Source organism: Maniola jurtina, chromosome 16 (genome assembly GCF_905333055.1).
Source record: "Maniola jurtina chromosome 16, ilManJurt1.1, whole genome shotgun sequence".
Classification (NCBI taxonomy): Eukaryota; Metazoa; Arthropoda; class Insecta; order Lepidoptera; family Nymphalidae; genus Maniola; species Maniola jurtina.
Genome location: NC_060044.1, coordinates 8,628,635 through 8,646,783, shown reverse-complemented (window position 1 = coordinate 8,646,783; position 18,149 = coordinate 8,628,635). Strand labels below are relative to the sequence as shown.

Sequence of the window (18,149 nt, the reverse complement as noted above, 5' to 3'; positions counted from 1 at the left end):
GATAAATTTGTGTAATTATGACTGCGAGCGGCCATGATAAACATGATTAAATAACTACTGACCTCGAATCTCAAGTACAGTATGTACAGTTATATGAATATTTGTTGGTTTTCCTGACCGAATTCCGGCCAAGGCAGTCAATCCAACTGTGCAGAAGATATTGTGTGGGCCAACACAGGTGCACTTTCTATTCCACCACTTTCGTAGCCTGATGGGGCGGAAATCCGACACGACCGGAGAGAGAGCACGGGGGTGATACTTCGCCAATTTCCTAACTCTGGGCTAATAATGAGAATTTCATAACAGAAAAAGCCAAATCCTATTTTCGACCGGACCCGAGAATAATCCAGGGCCTCGTCATCCGCAGTCGAAAATGCTGACCACTAGATCAACGAAGCGATGAATATTTCATTGTAAATAGTCCACTAATATTGGTCAATTCTGAATGATTCGCAATTTGCCCAGCAATCTTCTTCACGCATTCAAAAGACATGAATACTAAGAAAAGATGGATAAGAAAATATCCTCGTTTCTTAGAAATAATAGGGAGTAGATACTGGAAAAATATTTGAATGATCCATCAATAGTTTATTGGTACAACTCATAATATGTCCGTCACGCATGGGAGCGGTTATTACTTAATATCGCACCGCCTGTTCTGTTATCAGCTCAGTGATGCGAAAACAAGGGCATGATATGCGCCTTCGCTCTTCGCGTGTACGGAGTAGATCGCGAAACCGCCAACATGATGTATCCCGTTAGACATTTTCATAACAATAAAGCGTGAGTGATCCCAAAACTTGAACAAACTAAGTTCTAACAAGCAAATAACTTTCCGGATCTAATATGATACGTATTTTGTGCAAGAGTTTCCCAAATAATTGAATTGTATTTTGACAGGACGATGACTGCAATATGCTTCGTTTGCAATCTACCGATCCTGTCACATCAAGTAGGACTCGTGTGGGCTGGAGGAAACGGTTGGGACGAGCTCACGCGGTCCACTCTAGAAGAAACAACCCTCCGACAGCGCCTCGGCAGTCGCAGAGACTCGGCTGCGCAAGTTTGTTGTCTGTCTCCACCAGAGCCCGATGTCTCCGATCAGCCCAGAGGTAATTATACGAAGTCACAGAATCTAATAATTATGATTAATCATGACGAAACTTCAAAGTCTCGATCACCGGCGTAAGATCGTCGGCCTATCGGTGTTTTACAGGATTTATTTCTCGCTGAATCATTGTCAAGAATGGAAGAGTAGAATTTGTTATTTAAATAAGAAATTAATAAAATTTTAAAAACCATTTATTCAACTACCATTGAATTACTTACATTTTTTTTATAATTAATTGCATGCAACATTAATCTTATCGAGTTAAAAAGTAATTATAATTTAGAATTTTTATTTATTTAATCAATTTTTCTGTAGGTGGACCTCGCCGACGACGTTCATCTCTCGCTCAACTCACAGACATCCTTCGCGAGTGGGGAGGCGGTGGAAGCAATGCACCGAGACGCCAAAGAGCTCCGCTATCGAGACGCGAAACCTTAGCAGATCTTGCCCGATCCCTGCCCTGGGCGAGACACGAACCACCACCTCGGCGCCGACGAGACTCTTCAGCAGACTCTGGAATCAAGTCATCAGGGTCAAAACGCCGAGATTCAAAAGCAGCACCCCATGATTTTAAATCAGACTTCCCTGGCTACTTAGATCGCAAAGATTCCACCACAGCTATGCCTACTAGAGAAAGACGTATCAAAAGGCGTGGCTCAGGTGACGACAAAGAACGTAGAGACTCAGTCGACGGACACAGACATCGTAGAGATTCCGTAGCAGCACCACCGCCGCGAGTAGTCGCTACTCACAAAAAGAGAAGAGCTTCCCCACCCACGCCTGCCCCTCCATCTTTTGTAGACGCTTCATCAGATCCCGGCCCTTCAACTCATCCACCATCGGTGACTGTCGTTACTGTACACGAACCGAGTCGATCAGATGGTGAATGCCCATCTATGACCATGCCGACAATCATCACATCTGCAGTAACACCTTCACCGACCTCACCTACAGTACCCACCGGTAACACTTCACAAGGTACTCAAGCTACTCCAGCTACTTCTACAGCTCAAGGGACACAAGTGACGCCCGGTGGAAGATCACCGCCAAACTTAGGTGGTCGCAGAGACTCCACAACACAATGCGGGCGAGCCAGAAGAGATTCTCGAGCGGCTGCCAGTCCGGAACGTAGATTGGGTAGATTGCAAAGACAAGCGACAGCATTCGATGATCCTACCGGTCCGCCTGGTCCGCGACGTAGGGATTCTGGTCCTACGTTAGAACCAGACGACGCAGGAAGAGCGAGACGTGACTCTTTAAGCCCTGACTCGGCAGCCAGGCCGCGACGGGAACGTAATCAGCTCAGTCCTGACAGAGCAGGTGGTGGTGAACTAAGTCCATCAGCAGCTCGACGGCGGAGTCGATTAAGACGACAGGCGTCTTGTGCACGAGTGGGTCGAGCTCGAAGTCCAGAGTCCAGTTCGTGTTCTAGTCGAGATCCCAGTCCGTGTGCGAGGCCCCCTGCTGAACGAACAATGTTCAGGCGACAATCAACGACGGAAGAAATATTGATAGCACGTGGATTCCGCCGACAATCTACGACGGAGGAAATGATACGTTGCCGTAATTTCCGGCGACAGAGTTCTCAGAGTGACGATGCTTGTATGCGTGCTCGTGGACGCCGGGACTCTTCGACGCAAATATTAGATGGGACCATCGGCACTATGACTGTAGAGACCACCAGCACGTTCTTCGATTCCAGTACACAGACTGGTAAGTAGATCAGTTTTGAAAGAAATATTTTTCATTTCATTCGCAATATCATCAATCATAAAGTAAAGCTCTGACTCACTTCTGACTGACTCATCAATATCTAGCCCAAGTCCTTAGAAAGCTAAAATAAAGCTAAGATTTTGCACAGACGTAACATACGTCTGTGCAAAATCTTAGCTTTATTTTATCCCTTTGTAATGTAGACAAAGATTGAGGCCCGATGTTTTCCAGAAAATCCAGAACTTCCTGAAAGTTTTTTGAATTGCAAAAATTATATTTAAGTTTGCATTACAAATGCAATGTTTTGATTTATATTATAAGTAAGTATATGCCCATTTATTGCTAATTGCTAATGAATGATAAGCGATAACAATGAATAAGTTAAAAGTACGATACAAAGCTTGCTCGTCACCTTCAGTACCATTCCAATTCAAATGGACGAGCCACGTGCTCGATCCCCGCCCATTCCCACTGGCCAATCGATTCATGGGAACTTCCGACGTCTCTCTCTAACTGTGCCGTGTGACGACTGTTTTATCGACGGAGAGAGGAGGCCATGAGGAGGCCTTTTGCTCACGGACGGCTACGAGAAGGATTGTGAGGTGGCGCCATCTGCGTTAGTTTAGGCGGGCGAGCGGCGACAGCCGCTCTGTCGCACTTTGTACCGGCAGCGCGTTCGCGCGGACCTCGGGAACGAGATGAGATGAGCGCGTCGTCCGGCGCAGGCCCGCCCGCCCGCGCCCTGTCATCTGTTGCCCATCGCTGCCATGTTTACTAAAATGAAAGTGACGTGCCGTACACAACGAATAACCTCTACAACATTACATTGACAGGCTACGATTGCGAGTAAATATTTGTGGACCAACGTTGGGCGGCATTGTCTCTACGCGTGTATACCTACAACGAATCACTTTCTAGATAAAAGGTCTAGCATCGAATACGAATCGGGATTTTTTAAATATAATTATTTTTTTGAATTTTTGCTAAGGATAGTCTTTGATTTGATTGTACATTAGTGCTGTGGTGTAGAAATAGTCTCAGAAAAGTGTTAAACACATTTGTGACATTCCAACAATAGTACTACCAAAGTGTGAACTCGTATTTTGCATAAACAATAGTTATAAAATAATTATTAGAAAACAAAACACCAAATAGACTCTAATTTTTATTAAAATAGCAAAACAAAAATTATTTTATAGAAAAACTTTCAAGATTGCACGTTTCAAAGTGGAAAACTATGGTGAGTCTCAATTTTAAATTTAGAAGTTACTAACGAAAACATACGTACAGTACAATTAATTAAACTGAGTATTAAATATGGACCATAATTATTTTCGTCTGTACAAAGAAATTCTCAAAACGCCGTGATAAGACTGTTGTTCAGTTTAATTTATAACAAGTGTAGGTTAAAAAATTAAATCTCCCTCGATAAATGGGGGAATCTACAGTTGATAAACATATCATTCTGCTCAGACATCAGACCTTGCTTGCCAACTACTCCTCGAGACAAATCCAACGAATACAAACTTGATGGGTCTACGTTAATCAACGCTAAGTTCTGCCCATCTTCCTGCCCCATAATCAGACTCTGGTCCACTGTCTATAGACTATGGGTACCCATCAGGACCAACTCAATGTACCAACTGACCAAATACGACACATTTGGTGTAAGTTTTCAAAGTAGTTTGCAGACTGTTATTCTGTTCAGGTATCAGGTCAAGGTTACCAAATGCAGTGTGGTCAAAGCACATATAATATAAACATCAATTGTCTGAATTAGACTCCTACACAGAAAAGCTGCTGTTGAGAAAAAAGGTTATAATTTACTGAATACAAATGGCTAAATGGCTACAAATGGCTGAACAGATTTTCAGGAGATACAAGAACCATCTCGATTAAACGGGCTTTCGAATAAAAACCGCATACAAATCGGACTTCATCCCTTTAAACGCTACGATATCACAAACAGACAAACAAAGCAGTCAAACTTACCTATAACAGCCCTCTGTTTCCGTCGCGGATTAAAAACAGTCTAACTCAAACAAATACAATCCAATAAATTCGCTTTCAAAATTGTTTGTAAAAGAGCTTAACGAACTCGTATCGTAAATAACAATGATCACTTACCATTTAATATGACCGATAAATCTTGCTGACCTACATTTTTAATTTATTATACGATGCGGCCCTACAGCATAATCATATCGCTATGTTGCTCTGGTGTAGATAAAACACAATATACCTTAAACCTAGGTTCATCTCTCGCCTTTGTGCGCATAACATTCAAATCAAGCTAGTAGCTTGGGTTCTAATAGACAATAAAAATATAAGCTATGGTATATTTTATGACAGAGATTCAATTAATGAACTTTTTGCTAACTTTTGAAACATGTAAAGAACTAAAACCTTATAAAATTAAGTTTCTAGTTTGTGTCTACTTTGAATTTTAGATATTTTGCGGAATCAAAAATATATTAATAGAAAATTTTAATACGGAAAAAATGAGAAGAAAACAAACTTTATAACTTCATACTATCTAGTTCATAGCGTCTTATTTAAGACAGATATGTTTTTAACATATAATTTTATGCTCTAATCCTATATTATACCGACAGACATAAACTAAAGTTGTTAGCAAAGAGGCATAAAGATAACGCTGGTTATTACGGTTGATATTACTATGAGTATTATAATTTAACTTTCTTTATAAAAGCGAAGTAACTATGTATTACTATTTACATATTATTATTTCTATAAACTTATAAATACTTTGGGGTCTGTTATACCATCAATTATATCACGCGATACGCGATATCGCGATCCTGTATCGAAGAATTGGTATTGACTGTAGCACGTTGTACCTATCCTGAATCTGAAAAAAATCTGCAAAAGGTTCAGCCCAATGGTTTCCCCATCCACAAAAAAAAATCTACTACGAAGTCCTGCCTGGAAAAGTAATTTTGAAATACGAATCTCATTGACAGCGGCAATTGTACACAGTATTACACACATTAATGAAATGGGATTTTCTATAGCGTATGGGTTTGAAATTCATGTGACAATAATACAAGTGTAAATTAAAAATTTATAACACCCCCGACAAGTGAAGGTTAAAGTAACTAGAAAAGACCGAAAAGACCTGATAACTTTCAAACGGCTGAACTGATTTTCTTGGACTATTCCGCGCCTACGATCTAATGATCTAAAGTATCTGAGTTTTCCAAAACATCATTTTCAAATAAATAATTATGTATTTAGGCGCAACGTCTATCTTGACAGCTTGACATTTGTCAATTGACATAATATTATGAACCTAACGGTTATCTAACCTTCTTTTCTACAAGAAAACTAGAAAAGAGCTGATAACTCTTAAACGGCTGAACCATTTTTTTTGGATTATAGCTAAGAACACTCTCGATCAAGCCACCTTTCAAACAAAAGAAAGTAAATTAAAATCGGTTCATTCGTTTAGGCGCTACGATGCCACAGACAGATACACAGATACACAGATACACAGATACACAGACACACAGATACACACGTCAAACTTATAACACCCCTCTTTTTGGGTCGGGGGTTAAAAATACACCATAATTGGTTTCAGTCATGCGACTCACTATTGCAGGAACTGACTTAGGTCGTGGTTTGAATATTTAGTAGATAAAGGAAAAAAGAAATCGTTTGTAAGTAAGGACAGTCTAGCGATATTACTGCTTCTGATATTTTTTGGCACAATATCTAAACATAATGTAAACAGACTTGTCATGGTTGATCGACTATCTATCAACGCACAGCCTAAATCGTTGGGACTATAAAAACTTGAAATTTTTTACAGTAGGTTCCTTTTTAAACGTAGATGGATTTTTGGAAATTCCACCCCTAAAGAGAATAAATAGAGATTAAAAGTTTGTATGAAAATCTGATATCTTTCTAGTTACCTCAAGTTCCTAAATTGTATTTAAAATTAGTATTTAAAATTGAAAAATACCTGCTTCAGGATTTTTAAAAATTTCCACCCCCCTCGCTGATGTTCAAAAAATCCTCCGAGCCGGGGCGGGCGGGAATCGAACTCAAGACTTACATATTATTATCGCCATCCCTCTGTCTCTTCTGCTCTTTAGTCGTGACACCTAATATTATGTTAGGTTTTCATATAGGTTAAGTTTTTATACTGTCGATAAAAAATATAATAAAACTACAATAGTGTGGCGAACGTCCCTACCGTATGAGCGTCAATAATATATCAAGTTTCCACGCATAACGGACATTTATATGGACCGTAAAGATATTTGAGCGTGAGTGTATTATGATTGTCACCAAAGTGCTAACAGTGTCCCCCTTGTCGAAAACTACTCACTAAGTTATGTCACATGAGTTTGAAGGACCTATAACTTTTTATGCAATCTTAGGTGAGAGTCTGAATAAACTTATAGTATCTATAGAATGCCCGCGACTTCGTCAGCGTGGATTTAGGTTTTTAAAGATCCCGTGGGAACTGTTTGATTTTCCGGGATAAAAAGTTGCCTATGTCAATTACAGGGACGCAAGCTACTTCGGTACCACATTCGGTACCTCGGTAACAAATCGGTTAAGCGGATGGGTTTTTGGGACTCCCGATATGATTTTCACAGACAGACAGACAGACACACTTTCGCATTTATAATATTAAGTACAAGAGGATGCCCGCGGCTTCGCCCGCGTGGATTTCGTTTTTTTTTTGAATCCCGTAGGAACTCTTTGATTTTCCGTGATAAAAAGAAGCCTATGTCCTTCCCCGGGATGTATCCCAAGTCTGTACCAAATTTCATCAAAATTGGTTCAGCGGTTGGGCCGTGAAAACGTAGCAGACAGACAGACTTTCGCATTTATAATATTAGTATGGATGGATTATCATTTCAATCCATCGCCGGCTCAATACTGAGCACGGATCTCCGTTCAGGGTGAGGATGGTTTAAACCATAGTATACTACGTTGACGATTGACAAAGTGGGTATTTAATTAATTTAAAACGTCACTTCGAAAATTTAAACATGCGTGAATCTCGGACCCTTCGAATAAGAGGTCTAAGGCTTACTCACTAGGCTATCACTGCTTACTAGGCAATAGGCACAGATTTTGTGAGTTGCACTATCAAATTCAAAATATTTTTATTCAATTAGACTTTTACAAGTTCTGTTGATTCGTCAAAAGCATCTACCACGGTTCGGAATGCCTTTCCTACCGAGAAGAACAAGCAAGAAACTCAGCGGTTGCTCTTTTTGTAGTTTGCAGTTTTAATAAATTTTTTGAACTTGTGTAAAGGCAAGTCCAAAATTGATTGAGGAATTTTGTTATAAAAGATTATACCCATTCCTACAAATGACTTTTGGACCTTCCTGAGGCAGAGCGCAAGCCTGTTAGGTGTCTAGTTAGCCTGTTGTGTAGATCGCCAATTTTCTTGTAATTTGTTGCACCTAAGTACGTTTCGCTATAATGGACTTCACGGAATATTTCTATACTTTGTCGTTCACTGGAGAGTAATCAACGCGTGACGACTCTCTCGCGGCTTTTGCCAACACTTTGTCGATGAAAAAGAAACGAGAAAGCTTTCTCGCCCTGATTGTGCTTGGGTTACAGGGGTCGTATCTAGGCGTACCTAAAGCAAGTGAAACGTAAACATTTATTGCAGTGTGGGTGTTTTACGATCGCTACTATAAAGTGTCACCGATAGCTCACGTGTTGGAAGCTATTACAAAGCGAAGTCACATAACTTTTAGCTTCGTATTTATTGCTTGAGAGAGGAGAATAACTACATTTTGAATATTGTAGGCTTGTAGACAGATTTATAGTATTTTATGTTGGAATTTGTTCTGTGAAAGAAAGTGATGAGTATCATTTTGTTAAAAGCTTAGTGCAATCTCACGTGACGGTAAAAAACAATGTTGTATAATCTGTACAGTAAAGTAAAATAATAGGTCTAACTCTATTGTCATATCCTTTTCATAATGCTCTCTGCGGAAAAGACAGCACTAGATTCAAAGTTGTTAGTTTAGTTAAGAGATTGTGTTTAACAGAATTAACCACATTTTCTATAATAAAATCGCGATTACATCATTTAGAATTTATAAATTCACAAAAAGACTCAGGAGGGAATCGAACCTGGTACTTCCCAGTACCACTCACAACAACTGCACGCGAGTGCACCAGAGAGGTTACGAATAAATTAAAGAAAAAAAACAATTTCAAGTTACATTAGCAATAAATGCCAAATGTCCCACAAAACAGTTAAAAAACCTAATAAGCTTACATTTTTTTGCCGAAACGACTGTTTTACATTAAAATAAACATTACTGAGTATTGTGGGATGCTATAAAGAATGGAAATACCTATTCGCAGCCAACTTTATTGCGTTTAATTATTACCTATTTTATATAGCCTACGTTTAATACTTCAATAAAATTTGTTGGTGTATTTTTACGACGGACTAAGTAACAGCCCCATTTACATTAAGCTTTTAACTACAAGACGTTTAAGGAAATCTTTTATGAAAATTCATCATCAAATCAGTCGTTTTTTTTTGTCTATTAAATACTAATCAGTCACAAACTGAAATTAAAGTGAGATTATACCTATATTACTGCAATAATTAAATACAACGCAACTTTTCCCAGAAACGGGTTCAAAATGCCTGATTATTACCTCTATATTATATTGACAGTAAGATGGCCACTCTGTCTGTGCTACACACGTAACACACAAAACTCTGATTTAAAAGTTCAAGGGTCCACAAAAATTTCACCCTCTACAAATATGCTCCCTGGCATTTCGCCCAAAAGAACGCTTTTACTTTCCAGTGGATGTTAGAGAGATTTATCTATATGGTAGAGCGGTTATTAGGGGCATTTTGTACCAAATGTAAACTCGTCAAAAGCTGGCAATGCAGTGACGGGTTCCTCTGGTGCTGCAAATGCCCATGAACGGGCCGTGGAAATCACTCAACATCAGGTGACCCGCCTGCTCGATTTCTTGCTATTAATATAAAAAATCATGCTAGTTCATAACTAAATAAAGAAGTTAGCCATATTGTAAAGTGTAAACTATAAGCCTAACAGTAACAGTTTTCTCGTAGATTGTAAAGATATAGAACTTCGACTTAACTACTCTACTAAACTAAAAACTCTACTAGATTTCAAATACATTTATTAATTCAGTCAGTAAGTACCTATTTTACTGACTTATGACTTTTCTATGAATATCCTATCTATCACACATATAAATTTGAAATATCTTTGGGCAAGCAAGCAATTTGGCACACACGCCCGCATCACTTTATTGTTCTCTCGCACGTTGCTTTTCATATCCAATGAGATTGCCATCCCTTACGCTTAGGGAATCAGCAGTCCGTGTACTCTACATTCATAATTAATTATTATCTACAAACTCCATATATAAAAGAGATATAGGGTTATGAGAATTAAGAGCCGTAATGGCTTAGCGGTTAAGAAGTCCGCCTCCTATTCGTATTGATTTTCCAAAAGACTTTTATACTGCTGGAAAAAGAGTTTATTTATGATATGTGAAATTTAAATTCTTGCAATTTTAAATATAATAAATATAAATGTCTAAATTACGGCAACTAGCAAAAAACCCGCTTTACCTGACTGGCGCGCGGCCGTCTAATAAAGGCCGCCGTTTTGAGCACATCTCCCTACTATGTAGTTCTTTGCTATTCATGAGAAACGGGTAGCCAAAATATAGTAACTTATCGTGTTAACTAAAAGTAGTACTTACCCATATCTACCATCCTTTTCACAAACTCCTACGGGAATTCAGAGACCTGGAAACTTAGTTTTCTTTCAGTTTTGTATACAACCGAAGCTCCATTCAAATTGTAATCACATATTGCTATTCCGGTATCTCTCGGGGATCAGTCCTTTTACCTACACTTTTTCTATTGCATATTATAAAGGACACTATTGAATATACGAAATTGACACGGAAAATTTTTGGCAAAATTCGTGCTAATAGCAGATAGATAGATAATACTTTTGCATATAACATGGAGAATAATTAAATTCACTACCCGACAGCATTTTTAAAAATAACCCTTCCATCAGCACCTTCAAACTTCGTCTGATTCTTGTATATTATATAATCCATATCCATACCTACTAATATTATAAATGCGAATGTGTCTGTCTGTCTGTCTGCTACGTTTTCACGGCCCAACCACTGAACCGATTTTAATGAAATTTGGTACAGACTTAGGATACATACCGGGGAAGGACATAGGCTACTTTTTATCCCGGAAAATCAAAGAGTTCCCACGGGATTTAATGAAACCGATATCCACGCGGGCGAAACCGCGGGCATCCTCTAGTAAAGTCTAGTACAACATAATTTCTATTAAGATTTTTTTCATGAATACTGTCTATCTTTACTGTACCTATTCTACTCCCTTTACAACCTCTAGCACTGCCAAGGGTCACTGGTAGAGATCTCTTAAGTGCTTCCCTGTCCAATTTTTTTTTTTCTTGTTACAACTTTCTGGTACAAATAAATAATAAAAGCGTGATTGAAGGACATCCCAACAAACAAACTCACTTTCGTGTTTATAATATGGGTAGCGATGTGGTTGAGATGAATGAAAACAGAAACTACGGAAATAAAACCAACTTTAATTAGGTATCTCTACATGTTTGAATAATTTTAGTTTCAAATTTTCAGTCTCTCTCAATTTCAAGCTAAAAGCACTTTTGGTGTGCATCCAAACAAAACTTCTAGGTATTAAAATCATTAATATTTGTAGTTAGAAATGAGGTTTTGTTTAATAGAAGTTTCCCTAACGCAATCCCCAGCGCTCTCCATACAAATGTAATTTAGTTCTCATTTAAATATTATAATTGTACCAATCAAAGTCAATCATAAACTCAAAGAAATTTTGAAGATACCTACGTTCTACAAACTAATCTAGGCTTTTTACTGAAATATGTATATATACTAAAATCATCTAGTTTCAAAAATACGCGAGTCTATGCAAATCCTTGAGCCCGTGAAACTTTGAACATAATATATTAAAGGAAATCTGGTAAACCAGATTCACAGATTAGTTTGTAAAAGTTGATCTACAAAATTTCATTGAGTCTTTTTGGTTGATATTCAAATGAGAGCAAGGTGGGAAGGGTTTGACCATAGCTACCACCAGCACAGATCTCCTCTCAGAATGAGAAAGGTTTGCCATAGTCTACCGCCCCTGACCAAGGGCGGATTAGCAGACAGTATAGATAAGATGTATTCAGAACATTGTTTTTTTTCAGAACCGTCCCCACTGTACGACAACAATCATTACCACGAGGAATGTCTTCGCTGCAACTCCTGCGGGTTGAACCTCACCGGACCCAATCAGGTAACATTTTCTTCATATATAAAAACCGGACAGGTGCGAGTCGGATTCTTACATCAAAGTTTCATAAGAACTGCTTTTTCTTTTCAAAAATAACGAGCGATTTAGTAACTTAATATAAGATCAGATATTTTTTTTCAAAAATAACGATCAATCGGGCGGCCAGCGACCAGTGACTGCTGCCGCCCATTAAAATCTGTAGCACTAAATGAACTGCCAATACTATGTTGGTTTTTGAGAGATTTATTTATCCACCCCTTGTGTAATCTCACATTACGCGTGGTTTTGAAACAAGTCACGACTGCCCCGCCAAAATACAAGCTAAAAAAGTGTTTTTCACATTTAAAATGGCGTCATGTTGAATGTTTTTCAAAAAAATATAACCAGTGTCACTTGGGATAATGTAAGATTTTAATGATATTCCATACATCCAAATCTATTCAGGCATTTAGAAGTTATGATGGTCTAAAAATCTCAAAATATACATGAACTCTGAAAAAATTACACTTCCGTTTTGGGATGTCGTGTAAAAACGCTTGGAAGTTGCTTCCATAGCAATTAGCAAGTGCAGAAATTACTAGGAGTAAAATGAAATTCAGCCAATCCGTACCTGGCCAGCGTGGTGGATCCTTTTCACTCTGAGAGGAATCCCGTTCTCAGTAGTGACCCGACGATGGGTTAGTCATGATTAACATGAAACTACTTGGCTAGTGATAATAACAATAACCCAGCATTCGTTAGACATAGACAAAGTTGATGGTTTTTCCAAATAAAGGCTCAGAAGCAATTAAGTGCCTGGTACAAAACCTTTGAAACAAGGTAAGCCTAAAATAATATTAATTGTTGTGTCTGCTGCTGCTACGTAGCCATTTAATAACCCTCTGTTTAACTTACTTTAAGTAAAATATTTAGCTTATTAAACTGCTTCTCTCATGGAATTTCCAAATCTCAACAGTACGTATAGAATCTATTACCATTACATGAGCAGAACATGGTTAACAACGGTATTTGACTGTCAAATGACAATTGTTGATGAACCTGTTAAAAAAAACACTTTAGAAAATCATTTTATACGAATCCTTATCTCAAAATCAATTATTTATTAACCCCCGACCCAAAAAGAGGGGTGTTATAAGTTTGACGTGTGTTTCTGTGTATCTGTGCATCTGTCTGTGGCATCGTAGCTCCTAAACTAATGAACCGATTTTAATTTAGTTATTTTTGTTTGAAAGGTGGCTTGATCGAGAGTGTTCTTAGCTATAATCCAAGAAAACCGGTTCAGCTGTTTGAAAGTTATCAGCTCTTTTCTAGTTAATGTAATCTTCACGTGTCGGGGGTGTTATAAATTAAACACTTGTATCTCTATGAAATCAACAATTCATAAATAAATGAATACCGACATGACAAATTAGTGAACAGTTTACATTTTGATTAAAACCAAGTTTCAATAGACATCGGATACGCTTGATTTCCCAGATTTCCCCACAGCCCCTCGTGGCTAGAATAATCACAAACTAGCTGCCGTTAAATACACAGAATAGATAATGGCATATCGTAGAACCGATAGCGGTATTCAATTAAGTACAACTTATTGAATACCGAACTGTGACAGTTTCGTGTGTAATAATTAATTTATTATTATACTGGTATGCCTATGGCCACTAATCCATACAGAAAGTTAATAAAAACTTATGTATCCGTATTAACTATATTTATACTAATACTATATATGCGAAAATATGTTGTATCTCTTTCTGTTTGTCGTTCTATTAACCGTTTCACGGACCATCTGTTCAACCGATTTTGACGACGAACCGGTCTTGATGAAATTTGGCATCAGGATAGCTTGCATCCTGAAGACATACCTACTCGTAGGGCTTTTGACTTTGGGAAAATAATGGATTCCTAGGGGATTTTTCAGAATCCAATTCTGGTGAATAAAGCTATTATTTTATTAAGTTTTTGCCATAAAAAAAATGTGTTTTTTTTTTTAATGTAACAATACAAAATTCATACTATTACCATTCATATATTGTTACATTAAAAAAACACTTGGCCGCGTAAACGCTGTATAAGCTTTATATTCTGTAAAAACATATTTATTATTTTACAATTATTACTGTCGCACAAAACTAGTTAGAGTAATTCGTTCCCCGTTCCCTATACTCTCTTTCAGAGGCAAGTAGGCAATAGTAGGCCATCAACAATCGCGCGTTAGGGAAATTAATCAAAGGAATCACAACAAAATCCATGCCCCTACAGCATGAATGGGGAAACCAATCACTCGTCTCTGAATCTGGAACTTGCGGAAAAACAATACGCTACTAGGTTACCTACTTTATACATAACAGCGTTGTTTTATAGAGAAAAAAATCTTATATAAACTGAAATAGTATTAAATTCTTTTCCATACATTGAGATGGAAAAGAAATGGATGAATGGATAATGGTTCCTTTTTTAAAAAATGTGTAAATATATAAATATCGACGACCTCTACGCAATAGTCAGGGTTGCCCTTGTTTTAAGCAAATGTTGAAAATAAGTGTTTTTTTTTTTTTTAAATTTTTTATCTGTTTTTTTAAACAGTTTAAATAACCAAAAACAAAAGTTAGCGGGCTGCAACTCGTTTTTGCTTACAAGTTGGTCTCAGAGTCTAGTCAGGCTTGGATGAATTTCATCCAAGAGTCAAAGTCATAATAATATTGACAGCTTCATAGTACACGAACAATGAACACGATTTTTGTTGCAAAGTAGCCCTTGCTGAGTTATTTATTTTAGTGCAATAGTAAAGGTTTGTTTGGTGGAATAAGGTGTTTCTAGATTTTACTGAATAATTTAAAATACCCAGAAAAGTTGCTTCCACTCCTCCCCGCAATTAATTGTGGTTTAAACATTTTAGTGCAACAAAGAAAGCTTTTATGTCATTTTAATTATTACGAGTATTATTATCTGTAAGTGTTTTTTTATCAGTTTAATATTATGCTCCATATAACACACCCTAACACCAACTCCTTCCATTTGATCGAAAACAAAAGCAACCACTTCAACTTGTTTATACCTAATCCCAAATTGACTTGTACGTTAGAGTCCCTGGAGTACCGAAGCGTCGTCGATACTCGTTGTGTTTTGTACCTATTTGCTCAGAACTTCTGAAGAGTATTCAGCACTGATAGCAACTTCCCTGAAGCCAGATACCAGCTGGTCAGTTACGGAAAACTGCATCCATCATTATTACAATCTCAATTATTATTGTGATTGGCTGAAATAATGATATTCAAAATTCAAAATTTAAAATATTTTTATTCAATCAGACTTTTACAAGTACTTTTGAATCGTCAAACGCATCTACCACTGGTTCGGAATGCCTTTCCTACCGAGAAGAACCAGCAAGAAACTCGGCGGTTGCTCTTTTCAAAGATTTGTTTTTTTGTATATTGCAACCTTGTTCACACTATCAACGTAGTTGTCAAGCTATGGCTGTAGGCCTCCAGGGTAGCGTCAAAGTGAACTAGAGTAAGGGGACTCTCGGTATGATTCTGAATCGACTATCTGTAAAATATTAGGCTATGGGTGACGTGAAATCAAAGAAAAATAGGCGATTCACAGGGTACCTAGCGTCAAATGTGGGAACATTTGACGCCTGCCAGTGACGTCGAAGCCTTGACGTTTTGTTACTTGTTCCCTAACTGTCGTGAACTGTGGTAGCACTACAATAAAACTACAATTCAGCAAACACAAACAGTAACAGAATGTAAATATTAAATCAAATATGCTGAATTTAAATTAATTGACCACAACAAAAACAGTCGGCAGGATGCGTTTTGAATTATAAATAGTTTATGAACGAATATTCATATTTTACTGGTTGAAAGGGATATTTTCAACAACGTAAGCCGACAGGGAAGCTTCCGAAATGTCGGATTCATAAGGATAATACATTTGTCGGCGCTGCATATCGTGTTACGAGCGTTTTGCCGCGCTCAAAGCTTTATGACGTCGATGCCCATGTGATAAAAAACATTTTTCATTCAACGTGACACGAAAAATGCAGGAAGCGTTTTATTCAGAAAAGCATTTTTTTTTTAATCGATGGCAGCCGACAAGTTTTCATTTCACTACGGTCTTACTTGTTATGAATGGCCGAATGCTGAGGCCGAACATACCTTAATATAAATTTACCTACCTATTTATATACCTACTGTGGTCTATGACCTTTTTACACGGCTGCCCAAAAAAGGGCAAGGTTTTTAGGGTTCCGTACCCAAAGGGTAAAAACAGAGCCCTATTAATGTCACTCTGCTGTTTGTCTGTCCGCGTGTCACAGGTCTCTAGCTTGTAAATGATATGAGTCACAAAACTGAAATTTTGGTCACAAAACTGGAATTAAATTATTTTCAGGGGGGCTCCCAAACATTAAAAAGGAGCCGGAAAAAATATGAAGTTCATAGTAATTATCTAAGGAACCTTAAAAGAGTGAAGCCCGACTCGCATTTGACCGATTTTTTAGGGTTCATGTATGTATGTAAATGTGTGTATGTGAATTTCTTTATTCCACCATCATAATTTCTAAATGCCTGAACAGATTTGGGTGCATGGGGTATCTTTACAGTCGTTACATCATCCCGACTGACACTGGGTATAATTTTTTGAAAAAAAAAAATGACGTCATACAGCCACCAAACGGCCGCCATTTTTAAATGTGGGAATTTTTGTTTTTTAGTTCGTCTTTTGGCAGGGCACTCGTATTTTTAATTTTTTCATTGTTTGATATTTTCTGTCAGTACAGACACTCACTCCTCAGAGCGACACTCACTCCCCCCTGCAAATTTATCATCGCCTGCACCGCCTGCAACGTAATGCCACGACTACTGGCAAAGTCAATCGTTAGAAAAATATAACTAAAAATGAAATGAAGACAGGTGGATAATATGGTAAAAAATACAAAGTGTAAAAGTAATCTAAAGAAATAGGGCGCATTCCCGCGGGTAAACTGTGAACGAAGTTACGATAAAACACTATTAAAATAAATCATACTTAATACTTTGAGTGGGAATATAAACATACGTTCAAAACAATACAAAAAAAACCCTTCTTGCACAATAACTTCACAAAGTTCGAAGTAACTTCATCCTTAATAAAAACCATTTGCTCTTTGAAACGACCAAAGTTCTTGTATTGAAATGTCCACTTGAAATGTTTACTTTATCTACCACTTCCCGCTAGATGAGGGTTGACACATTAAGGGAGATATCTATTTCAACAAGCCCTTTGTTTGGCGAACTATCTAGAAGAAATGTTTATACGTTCTAATTTCCCTATTTCTACCACAATTATGTGGCACCTGCTAAACATTATTTATCATCAGCACTAAAGAAAACATTAGCCGTCCTTATCCTTTTTAGACGCTGTTCGTTCGTCCGTCTGTCCGTCCGTATCTCATGAAACGTTACCTACGTTTCATGAGATACTAGTATTAGTATCTCATGAAGTAGAGTTGCAATTTTCACAAAGTGTGTATTTTTATTTCCGCTATAACAATAAATAATAAAAATTTCAAAATGGCCACCATAAAAATTATAAAAGAAATAATAAAATGTACAGAGGATTACATATTATCTTGTTCAATACTTCTGAATCCGTTGTGGAACCCGTCGAGTGCGAGTCCGACTCACACTTGCCCGGTTTTTATTACCAAACAAATAGATATGTTTTTAAATATTTGTAGAACTAATAATCTATGTATCTACCTATGAATTCGGCCATACTTAAATACAACTTAATAGTAGTAACTATACTATACCGATGTCATTATGTAATAATTATGTCATTTTCTAATAATATTACCTCTTTTCCACTACTTTCACCTCTAAATTATTTTCCAATTCTTTTTAATTAACGTGAGTGGAAACAAACAAGCAATAAAAGCTGTGCACACAAGTTAAT

At 37.5% G+C, this 18,149-nt stretch overlaps 1 protein-coding gene across 1 annotated transcript in view; it reads left to right on the top strand.

Annotated features, from left to right (window-relative positions):
• The first annotated feature begins 630 nt into the window (after positions 1–630).
• The window catches only part of LOC123872951, an 82,280-nt gene continuing 64,761 nt past the window's right edge, over positions 631–18,149 (top strand). The window contains exons 1-4 of the mRNA XM_045917566.1: positions 631–783; positions 901–1,112; positions 1,427–2,824; positions 12,121–12,209. Coding sequence (XP_045773522.1) covers positions 692–783; positions 901–1,112; positions 1,427–2,824; positions 12,121–12,209 — 1,791 coding nt within the window. The 5' untranslated portion in view covers positions 631–691. The remainder of the gene's footprint in view (positions 784–900; positions 1,113–1,426; positions 2,825–12,120; positions 12,210–18,149) is intronic.